General features: G+C 33.8%; 1 protein-coding gene and 1 long non-coding RNA gene across 14 annotated transcripts in view; one reads left to right on the top strand and one right to left on the bottom strand.

Moving 5' to 3' along the window:
• Window positions 1-26,337, bottom strand: part of Nfib (nuclear factor I B) — a 232,832-nt gene that overhangs the window by 23,396 nt on the left and 183,099 nt on the right. For 4 of the 13 annotated variants that reach the window (XM_048783950.1, XM_015502588.2, XM_015502590.2 and 1 more), the window contains exons 7-10: window positions 18,992-19,126; window positions 14,835-15,019; window positions 10,653-10,818; window positions 7,515-7,597 (exon numbers count right to left, since the gene is read on the bottom strand). In XM_048783950.1, the coding sequence (XP_048639907.1) occupies window positions 7,515-7,597; window positions 10,653-10,818; window positions 14,835-15,019; window positions 18,992-19,126 (569 nt within the window). The remainder of the gene's footprint in view (window positions 1-7,514; window positions 7,598-10,652; window positions 10,819-14,834; window positions 15,020-18,991; window positions 19,127-26,337) is intronic. The other 9 variants (XM_048783954.1, XM_048783958.1, XM_048783956.1 and 6 more) reach the window with 3 other exon arrangements.
• On the top strand, window positions 8,773-14,541 carry LOC125610832. Its single transcript, XR_007340891.1, has 3 exons — window positions 8,773-8,882; window positions 10,891-10,895; window positions 14,528-14,541. It is a non-coding gene; the product is annotated as an uncharacterized LOC125610832 (long non-coding RNA).

Genomic DNA, 26,337 nt, shown 5'->3' with positions numbered 1-26,337 from the left:
CATAAGACATTTTTGAATTTAGGGACTGTTTGATTAAAGTGAAATTTTGATGGTGATAGTGTGGGGAAGGGAAATAAATAATTAAAATAAAAGTTACCTATTCACTAAAGATTCCCTTGACAGTCATGTCTAAGAAAATCCATTCCTAAGAATCTTATTTGGCCAATACAGACCTGACCAAGCAACAGTCTATAGGTATTGGAAAATTAACACTAAGTGTAGTTAATTGGGGGATGTGTTAAATAGAATATTATTATAATTCAGTAGTCATAATAAAAATAACTTTATATTAGTCTTTAAATAAATTTAAAAGAATAATAGTCTTTTGTGAGTTTAGGGTAGTGATTCCTCAGCTTCTGTCCTCATGAGAGGGTAGATGTCAGATAATTCAGCTATCAATTGTTATTTTTTAATTAAATTTTAAAACTTTAATTTTAAGTAGCACATAAATACATGGTTTTCATTTACCAAAATAAATAAATTCCTTAGTTCAAAGCTTTAATAACAGCTTAATGATTTTTCCAAGTATTTTCTCTTAAAAAATAGGTATTCACCCCTGTCATTGTAATCAAACTTTTTTAAAACACCCAGCATAAGTGAGTTCAAACTTGATCTGCTAAAGTCATGTGTTTTTATGTGGAGGTGGGGAGAAATTCTTCTTCTTCTCAGTCAGACTTTAAGTCAAACCTGATCATATTCATATTCCTTAAAAAATGCTTACTCATATAAATCATTTTAATTTTTTATATATACCCACCAATATGAACTTAAGTTATCTAAATAATTAAGGTAAAATGTATATTAAACTGACTATGCCCAGAATTCCAAAAGCAAACAGAAAGTGAAGTAAAGATATAGGATTTGGGGCTGGGGTTGTAGCTCAGTGGTGGACTGCTTGCCTCACACGTGTGAGGCACACTGGGTTCGATTCTCAGCACCACATACAAATAAATGAATAAAATAAAGGTCCATCAACAACTAAAAAAACAATATTTTTTAAAAAAAAGATATAGGATTTATTCCCAAAGAAGTTATCAGTAAATGGTCAGGCTAAAATAGTCCAAAGTACTAAGAAAGGAGTGAAGGTGAAGTTTTCACTGCATATGTTCTTAGGAGGGAGTCCATGAAGTCTCTGGAGGGAGAACCTTGTTCCTACACAATTCAAATGAGACTGTCTCCCAATCATAAGGATGGGGGACCATCTGGTTCCTCTCAAAAGCCTGCTTAGATGGAAAAAAAAACCTAAGCTACTATACTCGATTAATTATATAAGTAGTTGATAACCATAAAGAATCAATATTGCTTGTGATTTCAGAATAAAAGTTTGTTTATTCAAATGAGGGCCTTTCATTTTTATTAACGGGCTTTTGTAAAATGCATAGCAATTAGCTTTGGGAACAGAAGAAGGCTAACAAAAACGTCCTACTTTGGGAGACTCAGCAAACAGGATGCTGCACCAATAGTCTCTCTTGAGGACAACAGCTCTCAATTGACCCAATAAGCCATTAAGTGCAAACAGAAAAATCAACACAGGCAAATTTACCTTTTCACTTTTTTCTTTTTCTTGTAATGACCTCAGGGAATATCTTGAAAGGTATGTTTTATGTTCTCTTGAGTTTATTTCTCCAGATGCCTCAAGGAAACAGATTTTTGGGGGGAATGAAGGTGGTTTTTGTGGGAGCTAAAAAGATTAGCACTTCAATATTCATATTTTTCTCTTAATGCCTAGATTAGTAGAATTTTATTTTATTGCTAATTACCTGCTATAGAGCAAGTGAAGTGGTCTCTGAATAAATAGTATATAACCTTACTGAACAAGCAAAGTATTCAGAGTGAAACTGATGAAAAGAAGGAAAAAAAAAAGCAAAAAACAACAACAACAAAAAATCCAAGATCATTCTGGTATCTTAAAGTCATTTCTAATATCAATTTCTGAAATCCATGCTTCTTGAGATTTAATTTAGTTAGCACAGTAGAATCAAAATCAGATTAAACAGATATTCATTAGCCATGAGCTTAATAAATGTTACTGACCATAAATCATAAGTAAGAAAATGAAAGGGTTTTTTTTTTTTTTTTTTTTTTTTTTTGCTTTTGCTTTTTCTTTTTTAATGAAGACTACTTTAACATGTAAAATTTAAGGTTTCAAGAGATGGAATCCATCATCTTCAATTTCCTTTCCAAGATAAGTTTCCAGGAGAAAAATGTTTAAGACCTTGTCCAAGGTTAGCAGTGCCCTTCCATATCAACACTAACACTCCAACATCCTGGCTCCTAATCCCTGGTTCTCACCCTCTGCACCAATTTGTCTGTCATTGTTCTTCTCCTACCCTGTTCTTAATGTGTAGTCCAACAAGATTTAAGACTAAAATAACTGTAAATAAAACACCTTCAGAATGTCCTTGATTCAACTTAGATCTTTTAAACACTTTGAGAAAAGTAGATAACTTTTCCCTTGCGTTGACTGAAATTTAAGGCTACATGACACACAATTTTATTTTTACATCAATGAGAATAGTTATCTAGATATTAGCCTTTGGTAACCAGAAAAGGTAAGAGAACAAATGAATGAATGATAAAAGACAGACAATGGAAGGATTTTTCTTTTTAATTTTAAGAATTAGCCCAAAAGGTAAGCATTTGCATAGCTATTATTTTGACTGAAACTTCCTTTAAATGTGTTTCCTTTCCAGCTAGCATATGTGAAAAGTGACCTCTTATCCATTTACATACCTACCCAGAAGGCATGTGATAGGGTTTTACGTCAAGCTGTCAATTATGATAACAGACACAATAAGAATGGCTCAAGTGTTGATAGCCTGCTTCCTGACTTTATTGAAAAGTTTGTTGATAGTCCACTTGTGTCCTTTCAATTGCTTGCCTCTAATAAATGACTGCCTTTTCAGTGGTTATACTACACCAAGCTTGGGCTTTGCCATTTGCCAGTATAAATATTACAAGGGGATTTCAACTCATAGCTGAGTTAAAACAAAATTATAGAGGCAATTTTTTAAAAGGTGATTGTGTGTAACAGAAATTTTCAGTATAATGAAAAGTACTTTCAAATGCTAATTTAAAAGTATAACAAGAAAAGTGTAAAAAGCATTTCAATGTAAACTACCCCAGTAACTGAACTTGAAACAATTGCATTACGTAGTCATGCAGGAGATGGTACATGCTGAAGCTCAAGCACCGATAAAATCCATGCAATTGTGAGAAGTGAGGCAAGGACCTGAATTGATCAGGCCACTCATTCATTAGCTCTAGGAATAGGTAGCATATAGAGTCAGGAGATTATAATTTTGAGATTGTGAAAATAATCATTTCTTACAAATTAATTGACTTAATTGTCTCAATGGAGGCAGAAGTGACCTCCCATTTATTCCACCTAAAATCTTGAATTTGTATCAAAATTAATATGCATTTCAATGGCTGTCTTGAATGATCTTTTATATCTGAGCAAGAAATTTCTTATCTTCAAAAATGTTTATTTCCAATTTGTCAGAAGAGTTTTTTTTTTTAAAGTCATATTGATGTGTAACTGTAGGAATTTATGTTTCTAATATGATCTTAGCCTCAATTGTAATGGTGATAATCATATTAACTAGATTGTCTTATATTACCAAACTTTCTATGATAGCAAATAAAGAAGGTCTCAAGTTAGCAATTAATGACATAAGGTTGATCAGATAAGGAACCGGTGGTAATTTAAGTAAGTTGCTTCATAGTTTCCATTTATACAAGATTTTTAGACTGGATTATACAATAATTTCTGTACTTTCTAAGCAACATCCAACTTTCTATTAGATAGTTTCCATTTCCTCAAGATGATAAAATTTGGGAAATATAGTTTTTTCACTATCTATAGAAGGAATAAGTACAGAGTATTTATGAAGTATGAGGTAGGAAAACCAACACTGCACTTTGCTAAATTTCTATAGAAGTAAAGAGAAGAGGACTTTCACACTTCTAAAAATGTTCCAAACCATAAAAAGGCATTTCTTTGTAGAAACTTGAGTTCAGTTGCTAAAGCAGGACTCATAGTTCTTGAAGCTGCTACACCATCTTCCAACAGAAAAGTTAAAGAAGAATGAAACTCCAATTGAAGTTCTGATTTTAAGATTTCCCCCATGCCAATAGTGAATGCATTTACAGTCAGTAATGCTAAAGACAGACTTGTTCCAGACCTTGAACAGTACTCAAGATTGTGTTAACAGATAAAGGAAAACTCTAAAGTCAAGTCCTGGTCAGCTGGCATGAGCTGATTATTATGGCAAATTAGAGAGGATTGTTTTATTGCAAATTATTAACTTGGTTTACATGAATCTTTTTAAAATATTCCTCATAATTATGTGATTTTATATTTTGGACTCAAATGAAATATGATATTTGCAATGATGGGTGAAATTCCAGGGTTGAAAAAAAAAAAAAAACCTAGTATGTCAAGACAATTAGCAACCAGCATCAATCAGTAATAAGCATTGTAAAAAGGAGCACACAAATGTATAAAAAGGAGAGCACAACATAGGTATGTGTATGAAGCATATACTTTTACTATTCAGATTTGCCAATTAATAATATTAATGTATTATTATGATAGGTAGAATATGGGGTTAATTTTAATATTTTAATATTCTCCATCTCAATTTAAGAATGTTTTTGTGTTAAAACTATATTGAAAGTGCTACTCTCATGCCATTTTGTGGAAGGATTATAAGATGGTCAAAATTATTCAGTAATTTAAAATTTATTGTTAACTCTAATTTATGTAAGCTATATTAAGGTTCTTTTCTAAAGAAAAAATAGCACTCAACAATTCACATCAATACTATTCATAATCTAAAAGGATAAATCTTTATAAAGCAACCGCCATGAACTCAAGTACGTACCTGGTGACAATATTTATTCTTAAGGGGTCATGTATATTAAAGGTTATGGGGAATGTTTAAAAGAACTCTCTTAGACTAAAACCATTGCCTTTCTAATTTTAAATTTCTCCTAGCTAATATAAAATGATTGATTACCTTTATTTCATGTACCCCTTGATTTTCCTTTTCATTTATCATTGAGTGCTTTAAACCAAATGCATTTAGAACCCGCTGCTAGAAGAGTGGTCTCCTTTAAATCTTTGTAAAGTAATGAAAGGACACAGTAAATCAATCTCATTTCTACTGTAGGAAGAAATAACCTTTACTCTACTGCAGTCATTCATTTCTGTCCCTCCTTTCCTACATAGTAAATATAAAACTTTATCTTTATGATTTTTTTTAGAATTTGGAAGGATAAACATCATAGGATTTTAACTGAAGCCTTAGTAATATAATGTTTACATGATATAAATTTATATTATCTTCTGCAGGCCTCAAAAATGTACTTCATAATAAATTAGACACATTAGGCGTCTTCAAATTCAAAAGTGGTACTTTTTATATAGGGAACAAACAAACTATCTGCATGGTATTTAAAAAATTTAACTATGAAGTATATATAGCTTTTTATTGCAAGGATCAATATATATCATGTATTTCATAAATATCAACTCCATTTGATTGAACAAAATATATTCATATTGTAAGTGGTCTTCACTCAATGTTGTCCACTTAAGTAAAAATTAGTTTTTTGATGAAAAAGTTTGTTGTTCCAGAAGTCATACATATTTTTTTCAATTAAAATATGCCCATATTTCTATGCACATTAAGATTAATATTTTTATGATGTTTGCTAGCTTTTCCTGATTTATCTTTAGATAAATGAAAGGAAAAGTAACTTTTATATTAATGAACTTTCATGATCATAATTACATGAGGCTCCAATATTAATCAGAAATGATAAGAAAATTAAAGCTGCCATGGGTTAGGCAGGGAGAGAGGAAGGTTGCTCCTAAATACATGGAATTGGTTAGAATATTCTAAATGTATTTAGGGCTAAAGGTTTAAATAATGGAGGCATGTTTTTATGAAATGAAAATTAACTGGAAATTAGAGATATGTCTTAAAGAATAATGCAAATCTCATGACAAAAGTATTTCTGAAAAAAATGTGTAATAATTTTTGAAAGAACAAGTTTCTAAACCTATAAATCCTGCATAAGTTTTAAAAAACACAATGAACACATACATTTGTCAAACAGAAACATATTATAGTAATTATAACACATTTCATATTACAGCAATTTTAGAGGTGAAAAAAAGCAACATTCCAGAGAATTACATTGAAAAGCCATTGGCTGGCAAAACCACTAATTATTATTTGGTATTTTCATAAATGTATACAGATGTTTTCAGTTAGTCCTCACTCTTTTGTTTTGTTTCGCTTTGCTTTTTTTAAACCTGGCAAAATGACAAGTACCCTGAATAAGCTATCATCTTTACGATTTTCTCTAAACTCTGCATGTGGTGACCTTCATAAGCGCAGTCTACCATCTTGGCCTGCAACTGGGAAGGACCCAAGAATTCCACATGAAACACAGTAGAGATAGGCCACAAAAAGTCTAAATGTGGCGGATCGGCCTAGAACAAAGTAAGTGGGCATAAACACCTGCACGGGCTTGCTATACATGTGAAAACTCATATAAATGCACAAATAACTTACAAATGAAGAGCAAGTTAGTTAATACTGGCTCTTTCTTATTTATATAGGCTATTTTCCCCATGTAATATTTTGAATTCTGTTATTTTCAAACAGCTCTGCTATCAAAACTTGAAAGCAGCAAACATATGCATCATAAAATATATTTGAATTCTGAAGTGTTTAAAATTATCTGTTATCCTTTAACTGGAATCATGGGATTTCTGCATTGGTATGGTCCTTGCTTTTGATTGTGGCTAATTTGTTTATAAGCCACCATTAATCCTGGCTGTATATTTTCACAGTTTGGGTAAACACTTCATTTACATTAAATTTACAGCATTAATGAGATGTGAAATTTAAAATGCTACTTGAAACATAAATGATGTAAGAAAGCAGAACAAAAAAAAAGTGTTTTATCACATCTGAAATCACTAAACCAACTTAAACCTATTAAAATAGCAATGATGTGTTGCCTGAGATTTTAGCTTCATAACTCATCTTCCTGGACTAAAATACAAAAGTAAGGAGTAAAACATCTGGAAAATATAAAGTTGCTCAAAAACACAAATTATGCACTGCTTCTACTCTAACTGGAGTTTAAATTGGTTTTCAATGTTTGCCTTTGAAAACGACAGGCTACTAAGTTTCAATAGCCAATAAGATTGAGAAAAATTCCCATTGGCTGAAACACAATAGTGTTTGTGGATGTTATCAATATATGCTAAAGAGAAGATGAAAGAGGTCATGAGCCAATTTGAGAAACTCTGTTCAGAGAGGCAAGGAAACAAGGTATAAATGAGAAAATTTTTTGGAAGACAAAATGATCAATTTTGGTCTCAGAAGCCCCGTGAGCCCCATTCTGAGTTCAGATCTGAGAGGCAACATGGAGAAAAGCACCAAAGCAAAGCGTGGCTACACCATTACACCTGGGTGAAACGTGCCCACCTGTTGCTGATGTAGGAAGGATGGGTCTCTTGGGCTTAGTCCCACATATCGATTGGCTTGAGATGTGCCTGAGGCTGTGTAGGCTGATTAAGGAAGAACAAAAACAAAGATAAAAATTGTGAACTATCAGAATGAACACCCTGTCCATGTATAAGAAACCCAGAGAAGTGGGATTTGCAACCAAAAAAAGTTGTTGTCTCCATTTCTCTTCCTTTTTGTCTGAGTGATAGAAAAGAAATGGTAATTGATTTCAAATCAACGAGCTTATCCCCCTTAAAAAAAAAAATCTATCTAGTAAATCACATGCTTTGGTGTAGTGTCTCACACTTAAATGTCCAGGTACAGTCCTGCAGTGGTGCTCAAGATTGGCTAAGCAGAAGGGTCCTTTGCCTGGATGTGACCATTTACTAGATGTTAGTGATCTAATAGAAAATAACCAGTTATGGTCTGTGATTCTAAATGTCAGAAAAAAAGTGACAGCTTTTAATGACAGGACTTAAGCAGATGTGCTTGATGATGAAATGAAAAATGTCTTACTTAAAAGTCTTCCTAAATAGAAAATCTAATATTACTATTCTAAAGAAGGAATCTATTTTTGTGTATTATATAGTGAATAAACTCAGTGTTTTATTTAATGTAAAAATGTCCTCTAGTTTGATAAAAAGATTTTTGGAAAGAAATTCTTTATTTTCCATAAGTGTAAAAATTCAATGTCTTGCAATTAGTCAGAAAGGGAGCTGGTGGCACCTTCTGAATACTTGTCACCAGGTAGTTAAGTACACAAGGTGACCATTCCTTATGTTACAGGTGTCTTATTTGTGAGTACTCTTTGTACAGGTGCTTTTTGGTACAGAGTGAACTTTCCACAGAAAAGTTTTTCCTGTTCCTAAAGATTTTTGCTTGTTTTTACAAGAATAGGACTAACACATTTTTCTAGCATTAAGCAATTCCACTACTCCATGTCAGAATACACAGAAGAACTAAGTTTTTACTATATATTACATTCATAGATCTGAAGATATCTGCTTGGTTTAAAACCATCAGGTTAATGAGGAATTCAGACATTAATTTTAAATAAGCTGCCTTTAAAAAAGTCAATATGTTAATTCTGCCATGTTCATAATAAAGGACTGAAAAATTTGAACATTGAGGCTTTTTTAGATCAACTTTTCAAAAACACTGAAGATGTTCACAACTCATCTTTTAACTACTCCTGAATAAAGGGCTCATGCAAAGGCAGCCATCAGCAACCAGTGACCCCCACTCCATCACCAGGACTCAAACTGAACACATGGGCCAAGGACAGTATCACTCTTAAAGAGTTAGCATTCAATCTGCGCAGTCCTTTCTTCTCAACCATGAGAAGAGGTTCCCCTTAGCCTGTGTGTTTTCTTCAATGCTACTATCAGCTCAGTAACCAGTTCCTCATTATCAGTGGTGCTTAGGGAACTGAAGCTACAAATTCATTTCTAGAGAAGAAAAACTACTCACTATATTTCTTTTATGTAAGAGTGGAAAATGAACTGATGCAGCCATCTTTAGACAACCAAGGTACTCCTTCTGAATGTTTTGTGATTTGACTAGTCAATTTAGATCCCTTTTTGAACAACCTGTATGTGCATATAAAAACAATCCATTAACTAACAGGCTGAAGGCATTCCTGTAAGTGCGCTGTGACTATTTGGGTCTGCTTATCCCCTGAATCTCACAGTAATGTCACTATAATAGTAGGCACCAGAAGTTTTTAGAACTTGGCTTGAAATATTTATTCTGTGAGAATTTAATTACTTTATTAAATCTTGCTTTCTATGTGCTTTTATTTAAATCACTGACTTGTTTGTTCAAAGATGCTGTGACATTCATTTTTAAAATTTGCACGTAGCATTTTTAGTGATATAACATGCACAAAAAATCTTTAAAACGAAAGAAATCCAGTGTTCTCTAACCAGGTCTCATCCATCTATGTATTTAAGGAACTGTTTGCTGAGTCAGGACCCTCTGCCAACAAACAGATTTTAAGCCTTAATAAATACTGAGGGGTAATACAAGTCCTCATTTATAGGGGCTCATAAATTTTGAGAAAGAAATGCTAAATATTCACTGTACACACAAAGTATTGTCCATTTTTCTTCCTAGTCTTTCAGAAGCCATTAATAAAGAGTGTCTTTCCAATGGTGGAGAAAGAGGGAGCCAATGGTGCCTCTGGTTGTGTAATTTCACATGGGAATTTCCAAAGCAAAAGGATTTTCTTGCTCTAGGAAACAAAAATAGTTTAAATTTAAGGCATATGTATAATTGTGGGGGTGCATAATAATTCTTCTCTACTGGAAATTTATTCGTTCCACTTTGCTAATCTGTGTACATCAGCTCCAGTTCTAAGAAGCTGGTAATTTGGTGAAGGGGATTGAAAATTTATTCCTCATACACTTCTGAGTATTCTAAATGAAGAAGCAAAGGAATCATTTGTCCAATGGGCTATGTAAGTTCACTAGCAAAACCTCCAACATTTAAAATGTCATGTCCATGCTAATAAACATAATATCTGATATACCATGATATGCAAAATAATTAAAACATTTAAAGAAAAAGTTGCAGATAATGAAAGTGCAGGTAGCTTAACATGTGCCTAATACTAAGCTTTGAAATGTTCTTGCCTACACCCAACATTGTATGACTGTTTCTAATAATGACAGGACCTACGTTAAGGTAAACATGCAATTATCTTACAGAGGCACTGATTCAGTCTGCCTGATGGAGGGGCTTGGTTTCTATAGGAATGCTCCAATAAGTAACAATTATCTAATCTCCCTTTGGTGATATAAAAACCTTATACACTGCATAATGTTATTCAGTGCGATTTCAATGTATACCTTGAACAAGCAGGCATGACTTATTATTTTTGTTACAACTGTTTACTCAAACAAATTTGCTTCTCCCTTTTCAAATATGATGCACTGAAAGACATTTGATAAGAGAGAGCATGTGACAGCCAGGCCACATACATGCCTGCTAGCTCCACTTAAATGAGAAATCTCCATCTGGTCAGGTAGCTGGAAAAGTTGCCATGTTTTCCACCTTGGATCAAGTATCCAATGGTGCCTTTGATGGACATTTCTCATTTCCTACAGAAATACTTACTGGTTGCTGTAGGTGAAGCTGCCTCACCTTCAGTGGATGTAGTGATGGGTTTAGTATCTGTCATGGTCAGGGTCACAGGTCGCACTGCACTGGGATGGGGAGAGGGTGCCAAGACAGGAGTGAAATGGCCAGGCACTTTCCCTACTACTTGACCACTGCTGTTAGGCTACAAAACAAAAACAGAATGCCGGGTGAAACAATCCAAAAGGCAGTCATCTTCTCCAACAACTCCACTCAGCACATGTGGCCACGTGGATCCTGCAGGCTGCGTGGAGCCATCACGCAGGCCCTCCCTCTCAAGTCCGAGTCGGAAGCCAATCAAAGGTTGGTAGTATAAAAGCAACAGTGTTTAAAAGAAGGTTTTCATCTTCAAAGAATTTTGCATAGGTTATTTGGTCTTCACAACACCCTCAAGAGAGAAGTAGACTTGATCCTTGCATTTAGTAGTCCAGAAAACTCAAATGGAGACTCAAAGGCTTAGTTCAAGCTAAAATGGAATTCCTTACTAAGCTACCTACAATTAAAACCCAGTGATTCCTAATTCTCTGCTCTTCATTCTCTATACAGAGTCCATTTGGCTTTCACAACAAAATTTTCCTCTATTTGGATATTATCACTGACACAAGAGACACAAGAATGCCTAGCAGAGAAAACACATCCAGCTCTATAATTCCCATCATTTATAGTGAAGGCCTATTCTTCTGCATACAAAAACTAGGTTTCTCTCACATGCAGGTATTTCAGACTCAACAAACATAAGGCAATATAAACTTTTCCAGGCAATCATCAACTTTTGATGATTTACTCATATAAGCAGTTAGATGAGATTAAAGCATTTAAAATTTCAGATGCACACAATGATATAAAATGCTGAAAGAGGTCTGACCTTATACCTACAAATAAAAGATTTCCAAAGAAAATTAAAATGTACTAAAGTGAACTAGAGGACAATCAAATTCACAGTGCTGTTTGTGTTACTCTTCCATTGTTGTGCACAGAGAATTACACAAAACATGTATCGTTGACATTTGTGGGAATTAACTGAGAAAATCCCTAGGGCAATGACAGAAAAGATATCATTATTTGAGTCTTAGCCCCTTGGTGGAAAAATAATTTCTGTGGTAGGAGACAAAATCATTAGAGTACATTATTTAAAGAAATCCTGAAATATATTTTTCTAGACAGAGAATGCTAGTTTTGATTACACCCATGTTACAATTCTCCACTGCATGGTATTCCTAACAATTTGCCAGGTTGTTATTCTCCAAAAGGATATAGTCTTTATAATCTCAACTATCAAAGGCAAAGAAAGTAATGAAGCAGAATATTTATCTATGCATAAATTACAAGTAGATTTTCTTTAGAGGAAAAGATAAATAGCTGATAATATTTAAGTATTGTGACCGGAGGTATGAACTAAGACTTTGCTTGGGTTCCTCAGAGTCCACTTTCTTTATTTTATAAAGAAAATGGACTTCTTGAATATCCTGACTATTCATCATAGGTAATTTTAAGTGTTTAACTTTATGTCAGGAAAATTGACCAGAGTTTTCCTCTATGGAAACCTATGGGAGAGTTATATCTTTAAACTAATTTTATTCAAAATATTCCATTGAATAGCATGACTGTCTCACTATAATTGGTGCAGCAGTAATGCAATTAATCTCTAAATTGCTGTGGGGAGGAAAAGGCATCTCAGTTGCTTAACAATCCAAATCAGTGCAATGCTAGAGGAGGTTGGGAAGGAGCAGTTGACTGGAGGTGAATGGTCATCGAGTCCTTTTTTTTCCATTTCTAGTGCTGAAAAGGTGAATATCAAGAATTCTATTTTGAAATGCAAATTAATTGGCTTTGAGTTGGAGTTAAACATCAAAGCAGGTATAATGTTCCTAATAAAAACACTTCTGTAGTTTCCTATAAAGACCCATTTTTCTTTCAAGTGGAAATAGTTTGTTTCTAAAGCAGACCATCAACTTCTGGTTGTGTGAACACCACAAATGACTGCTTTACATATTTTACTAGAGAAAGAAGAAAGGTCTTATTTTGTCACTGGGGGTGTGCTAAACAGTAAACGTGTTTCTGTATAGGGTTCACCAAAACACTTTGATAGTACCTACCTGGCACAGGACCAGAATGACAATAATTACCAGAAAATGCTGCATATGACATTACCCTGCCTAGTCTGTAAACTTTGTTCACTGGAACTGAATCAACATGAACTGACAGATATGTCTCCTATTTGAAAAATAATAAAAGGGACAAAGAAAAAATTCTCAAGCTAATACAGACATTTTTTTTTTTTCTGAAACTCGTGGTTAGAAGAATGGGGAGGGTTACTTCTCTTTAGTCTTCTACTAGTCTAAACAGGTGAAGCTAAGATAGAAAGCTTCCATCTTTCAAGGTTGCTAATAGATGAACTTTCATAGTGCAGATATAAAAAGAAAGGTGTCTTATCTGAAGATGAAGCTGAACAGCATTAGAAAAGGATTATCCTACTTAATACATTGTTCCTATTATACAAAATCCTGAGAGGGATTTTTTGGTTTTTGTCTTTTAATTGAGATGAGAGTAAGATGCTTCTCTTAGAAGCTGGATTTTTACCTTGAAAACATAAAGAAAAGCTGAGAACAATATAGGCAGATTATCACCTAATATGCCCTCTTAACTTATAAAGAATTTAAAATATACATAAAACAAGCACTGAATAATTAAAGAAATGCGTAACACTAAGGGCCTGATTTTAATTTGCATAATTTTTCCCCTAACAGTGCCTAATTAAGACATCAGTTAAAAAAAAATCCAATGGAACTCTAAGATTTTCCACACTGAATTAACGTTAAGGACTTTTAATGGATGTCTTAATTAGACTTTGTTATTCATGGAAATTCTACACAAATTAAAATCAGACCTTGTGTGCACTGTTCCCAGCTGAGTCTAGCAAAATGCTCTATGAAACTAGGATTTTTGAATCCATGTTCTGACAGCAAATTTCATTTCTCAACTTATAATACTAAGATCCCACTCTTTTACTTAGTTGTCATTAGTACTGCAGTTATTACACCATTTGAACATTTTCTCCTAAAATACAAATGATAAGTTTAATGTGAAAATTCAACACTTAGTTTAATATATTAGTCAGTGGTACTAAAAGCAAAGGTAACTTTCTAAGTAACTCAAAGGTACTGGATGCACTGTCATTCAAAATAAAACATTCAGAAAGGACCATTTTGCTTCATCTTAACAAATTAAGACCAAAGAGTTTTTTCCTGACCTTTGCTAATTATGATTGATATGCACATATTATTTACTCTAATTTTAGTAATTTAGCAGCAGTAATGATAGAATGTTGTAAAAATTCCCCAAAGCATAAATAGGAATAATAAGAAGTAGACAGGAGTCTTAGAGGTAAAGCAGCAAAGCCAAATACTATACTATAAGATCAAAATTATATTGCAGATTTTGGATATTACAATTATCAATAGACCCAGCTTTGGCACAAAGACTGTCTACTTGATTGTGAAAAATCCTCTTCTAGCAAATCCTTATAAAGTGACTTGGGAGTAGGAAATGCACATGAATTACTACACTTAATACAATGAATTGCCTAAAACTACTATACCATGTTTATTAAAAAAAAAAAAAAAAGATACCTCTAGTAATGCCACTTATTATTAAATGTAAGTCATGTCACTGCAAAGGATATTCAAGTAGTCATCAAACACTGAAAATGTTTACATTACCAAAGCTTATTTTAATACCTAATAACAGGCCTATAAATACACCAGTAAGTTCTTTTGTGTGTGTTTATTTTAGCACATACCTTGGCCCTACATGAAATAAGCATTTTTGTCACTATGTCAAACCCGGTATTTTAGGTGTGAACTCCAGTTTGGAGCTTTTTGGCAATGAACACTCTGCATAAACTTTCTCTTCAGTCAATAAAAATCCAAGAACATCAAATCAAAAACTTCTTCACAAATGCACCCCTTTGGGGCAATACACTTCCTACCTGTCATTTAACCACCTTTAAATAAAAACTTAATGGGTCACCAAGAAATTTCTTGAAGATGGGTTGCAAGGCTTGATGTTCTGCCAGACATACTGTCTGACAAACCTCCGTGTCTTAGAGTTACACCTGTCCCATTTCCCTTAAGTTCTAGTCTTATTTTCTCTTATTTTTACCTGGCTGGTTTGTGGACTGGATGGGTCATAAGAAGGTACATAGTTCTTCAGAGTATCCTGAGGATTCAGGTGGGGAGGATATCTGATTGTTGGATGAGAAAAGTAGCTTGATGGGGCTGGAGGAAGGATAGCTTGTGTTGGAAATGGCAGCGGTGAGGGTGGAGGTGGAGTTCGAGTTGAGATGACTGCAGAACACAGAAAAGGAAAGATTCACTGTCAGAGCCGATTTCCTTATTATTTCGTCCAGATTCTATAAAGATGTTGTAAAACTATCATTGGTTTTCCTACCACAATTTAATCAAGTTCTTCTAAAATAAATTACTCTTCTACTTATATTCTCAATGATAATACAGGTAGGGACACAGAGACAAAACCACACCCAAGGGAAAAAATGATCTTGCTTTCTACATCCCAGAATGTTTTTAAAAAAGAAGTTTTGCTTTTATAAGGTATGCCAATACTGGATAAAACATTTCTTTGAGCAGTTATTTCCCATCAAAAACACATTCTTTGATTATAAAGTCTTTGTCTTCCTAAGTCCAGACCAAGTCAAAGCATTAATTATAGGGCAGGAGACCCACAAATTGTCTACTAATCAATTTCAAATAAACTATTTTCCCATACATTCTAGCTTACAGTTGTTCAGAAAGTTGCCTGTCATGAATAATAATTATCTGGTCATTGTATAAATATTTTTGAGCATTAAAACACAAGACCTGGCAACTCTTTCTTCTGTGAAGATATTCCTTTCAAAACCAACAGAGCTTTATTCTGCAACTATTTTTCTTCTACTCTTTTACTGGGTGTAGCTTTAAAAATATCAAGATAAGACCAAGAATAAAACCCACAGAAATGTGAATTTGAATGTCAATAGAGGTAGGTATTACATTATCCACAAACCATGTATTTTATATCTTTATAGAGGCAACTATTATACAAAACATACGTAATATGTATAATGTTTAATTTTAATATAACTTTTAAATATTAGTATGATCATAAATAATTGTCTAATTTTTAATTTAATATTAAGTTTGAAAGATGGGTAAAATATAACTTATGATCATTATCTTTATAAGGTTGAAGAAAATAATTATGTTATAAATTAAGAGAACCAACTAATACATGTAGGAGTAAAGATTAAATGTATATTTCTATTTAATATTTTGATCTAAATTATAGGAAATTACACATAATGAATATTTAATGTTTTATGAAATAACTTAGCAAATAATATGAAAAAATAAATTCTTTCCATGACCTATAAATGAAAATCCTTTGGAATAATTATCTTCAACTTTGTAAATATGGGGGGCGATGGAAGGCAACAATTTAAAGGATGTTGCTTATGTCCAACGAAGAAAACTTTCAAAATATACAAGAAATTAAGAATATATATTACAGAAGAATCATTAATTTTATGGTCACAACTTTGCTCCCTGAATATCCAGGGCACTGTGTCTTAGAATCCTCTGGACTGTTTTTACAATGCAGATTACTTGACCTACCCACAGAAACCCTAGATAAAGACCAGCAGGGGTGAGGCACCATGTAATCTTTTCATGCACTGAAATTTGAGCATCTTCCATCAAAGAGATGCATTTCAGAAAATAACTGTATATCTTTTAAAAACAAAATTCCTTATTGAAGTATTACTTTATTTAAGAAATATGCCCTTTGGGTGGGGCATGGTGATGGACACCTGTAATCCCAGTGGCTCGGGAAGCTGAGGCAGGAGGATTGTGAATTCAAAGCCCAGCCTCAGCAACTTAGCGAGGCCCTGCCTCTAAATAAAATATTAAAAAGGGCCGGGAATGTGGCTTGAAGGTTAAGCGCCCATGGGTTCAATCCCAGGTACCAAAAAGAAAAAGAAAATATGCCCATCTGAAATTCTATCTAAAGAAATACAAACCTCTACATAAAATTGGACACCTTTTTAATTGGTATCTAAGTGCTCTTATTCTTAGTCAATTCAACTATGGTCTTTGCTCACATCTGTACACAAACCCTTGAAAGATATATACACAGTTCCATCTTGGGTCCTCTGGGTTTAGGGATCAATTTGGACATAGTAGTTCTGACAGAGGTCCCTTTGCAACTGAAGTGGTATAAATCACATTTGAATTCACATCTCTGAACAATCTGGCCTGTGCTGGCCTGATATAACTGAGTAGCATGTCATGCTTTAAATAGCAGGTAAAAATGTCTACCTGATATCAATAAAAGTCACTCTAGTCCTTTAAAAAAAAAAGGTAAAAACTAAAACAAAACAAAAAACACAAGGCAAAAATACGTTCCTTAATTTTGAAAGCATATATACATATGGGTGATATATATGGATGTCTGTATATGTATGAGTGTGTATGTGCATGTGCACACACATAGCCTATTTTAGTGCAAGGTCTTTCTAATTGTATTCCTTCCTCCAGTCTTGCTCCTTTCAGTACATGCCCTACAGTTCCATAGAATGACTTTTTAAAAATGCCATTACAGTTGTATAACTTCTAAGAAATCTCTAAAAATCTCTGCCTTCCTATTGCCTCCAGAATAAAGCCCCAATAATGTCACAGTGCATATGGTTCTCATGTGCTTTAGAAGCCAGTCTTTGGTCTCATCTCCAGCTGCATGAAGGAAGTTGGATATATGGAGTTCCTTCCTGCAATGACCTCTGGTACATTGCTGCATGCTGTGACCTCTGCCTGAAACCTCCTCCAAGGCTGGCTGTTCCTTCACCTTTGACACTTAGTTCAGAATACATTTTTTTTCCAGGTATCTAAACTTCCTCCAAGTGTCGGCTCCTGTTCAGATTAGATGCCCAGCCAGTGATATCATTCCCTCTCTTCTCACTACATCATGAGCTCTTTAGGACAGAAACCATCTTTTGTTACCAAGGTGCTTATAGACTCTAAAATTTGATATTTAGTAAATATTTGGTGAAGGACTAAGGTGGAAGGCTTATTCTAGCTCTCTCAACTGTCTTTACCTATAAAAGTTGTTCAATTTTTTCCAGTATGAATTTTTAATCAGGTGCCACACTACATAGATGATATGACTTCTAATTTAATTTAGCTGAACATACTTTTTAACATATATTTCAATTATTTCTATGAAATAGTTACTGATTTTTTTCACTTATGTCAGTAGTCTAAACAATAAATGTAAAAAATCTTATACCACATTAAATTGGTATATTTCCTCTCTCAACTTCTTAACTTCCTTATCAATAACAACAAAGTCCATTTTTTAAGTTTAGCAACAATAAATATCAAAATACACTGACAAACTAAACCTAAGTACTTTATTTGAGCAGATGCTACATCATAGAGTAAAGATTTTAAAAAACATATGAAGGATAAAAAATTGCCTAACTGTAAACTAAAGAGTGTCACTAAAAATACATATCTATATACCTTTGTCTATATCTATACATATATATATATACATATCTACACATAAAACTTTACAGTTACACTAAAACTTTTAATCTCCTCATCCCTAGGACTTAAGAGTAATTATGTAGAAAGCACACAGTATTGATTACTGATTATATATCATTTTTAATTTGTGAAAAAAGACATTATCAATTGCTAGTTAAAATATAAACATGAAATATTGAATACCTTCTCTCATTTAGATTAAGATATTAGACATAATATCAAGTGTACTAACCCTAAATAGTTGTCATAGAACAGTACCTCTTTCATTTTCTGATTAGTCTCACTTCCAAAAAGTAAATAATCATTTGTGTATAGGAAATAGTGTCTATGTATCTTAATGTCTTTGGAACAACTCTAAACTAAGCAATTATAGCTAAAAATCCAACTTTCTCTTAGTAGAATATATAAAATTAGGACCGATCCTGAAATTAGTAAAGATAACTATGTATTCTACTTTTCTAAGTCCTTATGATCATAAGCTTTCCAATAAAGGCAAATGGAAGGAAAAAGTACATATATAGATATTATTAAGTTGCATAACTGTGATAATATTTTCTAACAAATTGATAAGAAGAGCCAGTTTATGGGATCATGACCTTCCCCTTTGGGTTAATAAAACATGGTCACTGTAGCTATAACTATGAACCTTTGGCTCCATCCCTAAGGGTGGGAGCCCTGCGAACAAAGGATGGCTTCTCTTCTAGGACTGGGAGTCCTCACCACTGTGTGCAACTCCAGGTATTCCGGGATGGTGGTGCTGGGGGAAAGTGCTCAATCTTGGGGAAGAATCCTGCGGAGATGTAGAGCTAAACAATGGCTTTTCAGGTTTCTTCATAGTAGTTGGAGAAGACATATCTGGAAAACAGGAGGGAAAAATTCAAGCTGCATGACCTTCCTAATTGACAAGGTTCACCTCAACATAACAACAGATTTCATTTTTCAAAGCTTTAGTACTTTCGTGCTTTGGCTCTTACAAAATCTATACTGAAGGTTAGAGCTCTAAAATATCGGTCAGAAACATTATCAACAGAAAATAACCAAAGTTTTTATTAGAATTATGATCAGAATCATTCCTTTACTAAAGAAACCTTGAAGTTCTGAAAATCTAAGTATGTTTCTGTTAGCCCCTTGGTTCACATAAGAGTCTTTTTTACCTCACATTTTGTTCTTTGAGTTATATGATTCAGGTGTTGACGAGCTACACCATGAAAACAAATCAAGGACAACTTGGTGTGGAGTGAAAAACAACCTTTGGGTGTGCTGGTAAATATATCGTGCATTTTATGAAAACTCATTTCTAACATTTTATGAAAACTCATTCACTTGATTAGCAAAAATAAAATAATTCTTAATTTTCTCACTCTACAAATACATTTTGGGTTCATCTATTTGCCAGATAATGTGCAGATGTTAAGAAAAATACAAAGTAATTCCTGCCCTAGGATGCTCCCTGTCAGTGAAAAGGAAAATGATAAGGAAATAGCGATCAGCAGGGACATGATGGCATTTGCTGCTGCAGCCCCCGTCTCTGTTCAGGGACCTCACATAATCACCTCAGCCCCCCCCCCCCCNNNCCCCCCCCCAGGTGAAAGAGGCATTCCCCAATGGTGCCATTTTCAAAATGGAGATGACATCAACAGAGAGGAAATGTTCCCAAAAAGGGAGGTATGAAATATATAAGTAGCCCAAACAGTCTATGGAGAGGGAAACAGAGTGATGAAGGGGAGCAAGTGACAGACAAGACCACACAACAAAGGACAGTGTGTTTCCTGTACTTCCTGTACTGCCTCTCTGAGAGCTTACCCTGATGAGGGAAATGCTACGGATGGGCAAAATATGATCACAATTACAGTTGAGAGCAATCCCTCCAGAAACTACATGGAGGATGGATTATCCACAATAGACCCAGAAGACATGGAGGCCCATTAAAAAGAAGATATATTATTAATACATGCCTTCCATAAATACTATAGAAGGCCTAATTTATACCAGACACTGCACCAGTTGCTAGGGACACAATGGTAAATTGGATTTACTTTCAGCTTCTACAAAGCTTAAAATCCAGTAAGGGGATAAATGGAAGTAAAACTGAATTACAACACAGTGTACAATGTGCTGTGATAGAAGTATTCAGGGCTTCCTTCATTCATTCTCTAGATATTTAACACTGCCAAAAGATAGATCATAAGAGATTGAAAAAAAGAGTGGGGATAGAGGTAATGCAATCAATAATTAAACAGAATTAAGTCAGTTAAATGAATAACTGATGTGGAAGGTCACCATCTCAGGTGACTACAAGATTGCATCATGCAGTTAGTTGGAAAAGGGAATTCAGCAAGAACCTCTCATTAGCAGGAGAGATGACCCTGAGTTTAACATCTTGAGTAATGCTGACTTTTACTCAGGTTTATAAATTTGTAGTAAAATGTCCTAACAATAATATGAACTATAAGATTTGTATTTTATTATAAAATTTTTAAATACACACACAAGTACATAGGATAATAATGGATTCTCATGTTTCTATCATCCAACTTCAGCAATTAGCAACTCAAAGCCAATCTTATGTTATCTTTACTCCATTCTATGCTTCAACCACCTTCATTACTTGAAGCAAATCCCAGATATCACCACTAAATAGTAAGAAATCTTTATTAGAAGAAGAAAAAAATCAAAACTGTATGGCACATAAAAATACATACAATTAGTATTTCAATTAGGATTTTTTTTAATGAGAAAAAGATCTCATAGTGCTATTGAAATGAGAAACTAGTCATAACTATGATTTTACCATTTGAAAAATTATCTAAATTCTAGGAAAGACATCCAATAGAGTTAGATATGTGTTTTCTTCATGCTTGTAATTACAGAAAGGTTATGCTTCTGAAGACAGTAGATGTCACAGTCCACAAAAAGTGACAGGTGTGCTTGTAGATGTAAGCTACAATTTGTTACTAACTGGCTGTCATTAAGCTATTGGGACTTTGATGAGTCAAATAAGTTTTTCCTTATATCTTTCTCAAAAAGAAAAACAAAAGAAAGAAATTGTTCATGAAATCATAGCAATTAATGCCACTACAAATATGGAAAAAAATTAAACCAAGGTTTAAAAAATATAAAAAGGAAGTTCACTTCAGCTAAGTTTTCAAAATGCTAAAAAAAAAAAAAAAAAAAAAAACCTTAAAGTGGGCACAGTGGTGCACACCTACAATTCCAGTGGCTTGGAAGGCCGAGATAGGAAGATTTCAAGTTCAAAGTCAGCCTCAGCAAAAGTGAGGCACTAAGCAACTCAGTGAGACCCTGTCTCTAATAAAATACAAAATGGGGCTGGGGATGTGGTTCAGTGGTTGAGTGCCCCTGAGTTCAATCCCTGGTACCAAAATACTACTACTACTACTACTAATAATAATAATAATAATAAAATTTTACTTAAAAGCTCTTTGATTTTAAGAAGCAATAACACAAATACAGGTTTTGCCTACTAGAAGTTAAACCATAGATATGTAGACTGTTGGAGGTTTAAGAAACTCCATTTCACTCCTTATAGAAACCAAAAGTTTACATTCTAAATATTTAAGTTGAAATTAACTCTTAGGAAAAGAACTTATTATTATAGCTTATTGTTGACACCCTTATGCTTACCTGTGCTTAAATATAAATTTCAAATAAAATAAAACTGTATAAATTAGTTTGTAAAAACTCCATAATATAAATAGTATAGCACAGTAGACCATTAAATGCAATCCGAGCTTGGGAAGTAAAACAGTGTCATTGTAGTTATCTCATTTCTTTTCTTTTAGTTATATTATTTCTGAATTAAGGCAATTCCAGCTACTGCCACTATATGAATGTTCATTAAACCCAGACAACTTCCTAGTAGTTCCTTTGTGTAAAGGGCACATAAATCAAAGATGTTTATACAGAAGTTCAAGCATATAGGCATCTATGTAATTTTTAATTAATAAAATTTAAAATTTTTCTTGACTAAAATGATACAGTTGGCTTTATAGGGTACTTGTTATGTTTCTATTTATTTTTACTGGTCGTCTTTTAGGCATCTACCTGACAATTGGAATACCCTCATGTTCAGAACACACAGAAGACCAGCACAGCACAAATAGAATAACATTCACAGTTCACAAAAGAAAAAGGGCCCACAAACTGTCTCTTTTCTTAAACAGCCAAAGTAACTTAGAATAGTAAAAATAAAAATGGGAAGGTCCATTGGCCAAACTAAAAAGCTGTGCTTTAGAAACAGGTAAAGAATGGTGAACCAGAATGTGGGCTCCATTGCCTTTGTTTTCACGTTAAATGAAGTTAATTCTGGGCCCATTAATCAATAAAGAAATACTGCTACGCAGCATGTAAAAGGCACTATGCTGAGTACTTACAGAGACACAAAAGTGAATCCCCTCTCAAAGAGCAAAACAACTCTCTGGACTGAAGAGAGGATAAAAGGTCAATTATGTGGGGGCAGCAAGGGTAGAGTTGCTAGCCACTACATTTTAACCATGAACCAAACTAGTACTGTTTTGATTCTAATTTTGCTTTAAATGTCTGCATCTAATGGACTTCCCACCTGAAAAATGATATTATTTCTATTTTTAATGCACTCCTATGCTACAGAAAAAAATTTGAGGAATAAATATATAGAAGAAATGATTTTCAGTGACCTTTCTGTGAAGAAAAACAAATGCCATGCTTTGCACAATCTGCTATCCCTCAAGCAGGAAGAATAATACATAAAAAGATTAAAGTGAAAATAAGCTCAATAATACAGCTGAATAATGCATAAATATATAATAAGTTGAATGATAATACATACATAATAATGCATAAGTTGAATAATACATAAGATAAGGAAGCTGAAGAGAGAAGCAAGATGGTAAGAAAAGAATGAGCTGATATTTCTGTTAGTAGGAAGAAGGCAGAAATTGCTGATGGCTGATAAGAAGGAAAGAATTTTAAATTCTATTTAGAAAGAAATGATGTCTAAGTGCAGTGGTTTCAGAATGGTAAAACTTTCCCCAAACTTGTTTCTTCACTGTTCTTGTAAGTTTCACTAGGCCTCTCCCCTTGTACAGGGTTAAATAAAAAAATTTTCTTTCTAGTCTTTATCAGGCTTTCCTCATCATGGCCTATTATCAAAACAGTAGTTGAAACTATATTCCTCAAATAGTATCTTTCTCATATTAAGATCTGCCATGGTGCCACATTTTAGTATAACTTTTTCCTTGTTGATTTATTTTATTTAATCTTTAGCTAAGCTAATTTACCATAAAGTCCTTTTGACTGGCAGGAAGAATGTGCTCTGTCCTTCCTTGCCTGTGACCTTCCTTTAGGTTAGAAAATTATATCTTTCTACTCTTATTCAGCCTAGAGAACAGTTTAATCCACTGAACAAAGTTATTTTCTTCTTAAGTAACGCCTTCCAGGAAAGGTTGAGGTCTAGATTTCTTTAATGACCTTGTGTTTAATTCTTAAATTGCTGGGTGATTTTGCATTATTATTATTTTTTACTTGTTCCATCCTTTGTATATACTCTTTTCAAAAAGGCTGACTAACAGCTAGGCATAGTGGTGCATGCTTGTAATCCCAGTGACTTGGGAGACTGAGGAAGGAGGATCACAAGTTCAAAGCCAGCCTCAGCAATTTATCAAGGCCCTAAAAAACTTAGGCCCTGTCTCCAAATAAAAAATAAAAGGATTGGGGATGCAGCTCAGTGGTTAAGTGTCCCTGGATTCATTTCACCATACCAAAAAAAAAAAAAAAGCTAACTGATTACCTTCTATGGAAGATGACTTTAACAAAAACACAAAAAGTTGTGGAAACTAGAAGATAATGCTACTTGGAAAACTTTTTTAAAAAATAATCTAGGATTGAAAAAAAAAAGGAAGAGGTAAAACAGGCCCTAGTTCTAGGTAGCATATTTTATAATCTCTCACACATGCAAGAAGCTATATAGTGAAGTGATAGCTAATGGTATAGGAAGACAAAGTAACTACAGCCAGTGTAACTTAAAACACATGTTTCATGAATAAAAAGCTCCAGATGAGAAGTAGTGGATGTAAAGTGAAAAAAGAAATCAAAGTCAACCACCAAGTGTCCAAAAAGGGAGAGGAACTATAGCTATGCATAAGGGTCAAGTGGGTAAGCAAGATGACTTGGACCCTGTTCTGGTAAGGCTTATAGTCAGGAAAGAAGGTAGACATTAAAGATGAAAGTTCATTAAATAAATGTAATTGTTATAAGTAGACTGCAGAAAGGACTTTTAATGGCAGAAGATTAGAGAGGCTAATATTTTTTAAGAGATTCACATTAATGATGCTATTTTTCAGCATCCACAACTGTGCTTAGATTTATAATTGGACAATTAACTATGACTGTTAAAACAACTATATAGTGAAGTATAGAATAAAAGATCACCAAACAAGAAAAAATTCAAATAAGCTACTAATAAAACTTGGTTCATCTAGACTTAAGCTTATCTTTAAATAAGTATTTTGCAAAACCAAGTTATCATATGATTGTTACTAGCTATGCTATGATTTTTTTGGCACTGTAACATATATACATCCTAAGCCCTGATGTGTCATTCATTTCACAGCATCACTTCAAAGAGATAAAGGCTTAAGCAAATAAAGAGTTAGATCAACTCATCTCCCAACAAGGTAATTTCATCTACAAAAGAAGAGAGCTGCAGTGAAACACAGCGTATGTACTCCACTCATCGGCAGCTTGCACAAATGGCGCTCCAGATGTATATCTGTTCAAGTCAGCCCAAGGCAACAATTTTGATCAATTCTAATGTGATAAAATGCTGCAGGGAAAGTGTGCAGAAACGTGTTTACGTCAGCCCTTAATTAAACTGTTGTTCACTTCCAAAGAACCTTAGGAAACACTAATGAGACATGAGTTTTGGCAATTTCTTCATCAAAGCGAAGACCCCTTCCTCAGTCTGTAGCAGCCTGTCATCCAAGTCGCTCCCGGGATAAATGTCACATGGCACTCCAATCAGTTAGCCACCTGTTAGTAGAACTTCACTGAAGTCAACTAGTGATCTGGGGCAAGCTCAAACAGCCACCTTAACACCTGCCTGTCTGGGACACCTGCTCCTTTTTCACATATAGTGGAGCAATATGTTAGCTTTTCCAATATGTTTGAATAGATTAAGGTTACAAATCAGATTTTCTAGAGCCTACACAGAAAACATATTATTTTCCTTCTAAAATAATTCCTATTCTTCTTATGATTTATAATTGCTTCAAATTAATTATGTAAAAGCATACACAAATTCATGAATCTCTGGAAGCTATTATTTTTAGCATACCATAATACTAAATTAAAATATATTAACAATCTTGCCAGTCTTATGATTTAGACAAACATATTCCTATCTAGTTAACAAAGAAGTAAAATGTCTCAAAGTGTTTTAAATGTCCCATTCTTTTAAATTTTCCTAAGTTATTTTCTTTATTTACATGCCATACTTAAACACAACTTTAAACGGGCCATATAAATACAAGTCAACATTGGCTGGTTTCTCTTATGTATGAGTATTTATCTTTAAGGTATGTTTCATTGCTCAGTGCTTAATAATCTATCATGGTCCTGGCTGGCTCGTTGGGACTGGTACTCCTTTATGGCTGGGGATGTGGCTCAAGCGGTAGCGCGCTCGCCTGGCATGCGTGCGGCCCGGGTTCGATCCTCAGCACCACGTACAAACAAAGATGTTGTGTCCACCAATAATTAAAAAATAAATATTAAAAAAATAAATAAATAAATAGTGTTCTTAAAAAAAATAATAATAATCTATCATGGTTATTTAAAATATCTGTTTTTCACATTATCAAGCTACAGAACATTTTGCAAGATCACTACCACCAGTCTCTGCCCCGCTTTTGATTTTTCAGAAGACAAATCAAGGTGTAATAGAAATAGTTGGGCAACTTTTTTTTTGGTGGGGGGGGTACTGGGAATTGAACCCAGGGTCACTTAATCACTAACTTTAGTGAGCCCCATCCCCAGCCCTTTTTATATTTTATTTAGAAACAGGGTCTCACTAA

This window comes from Marmota marmota, unplaced genomic scaffold (assembly GCF_001458135.2).
Source record: "Marmota marmota marmota unplaced genomic scaffold, marMar, whole genome shotgun sequence".
NCBI lineage: Eukaryota > Metazoa > Chordata > Mammalia > Rodentia > Sciuridae > Marmota > Marmota marmota.
This window is presented reverse-complemented; position numbering and strand designations above follow the sequence as displayed.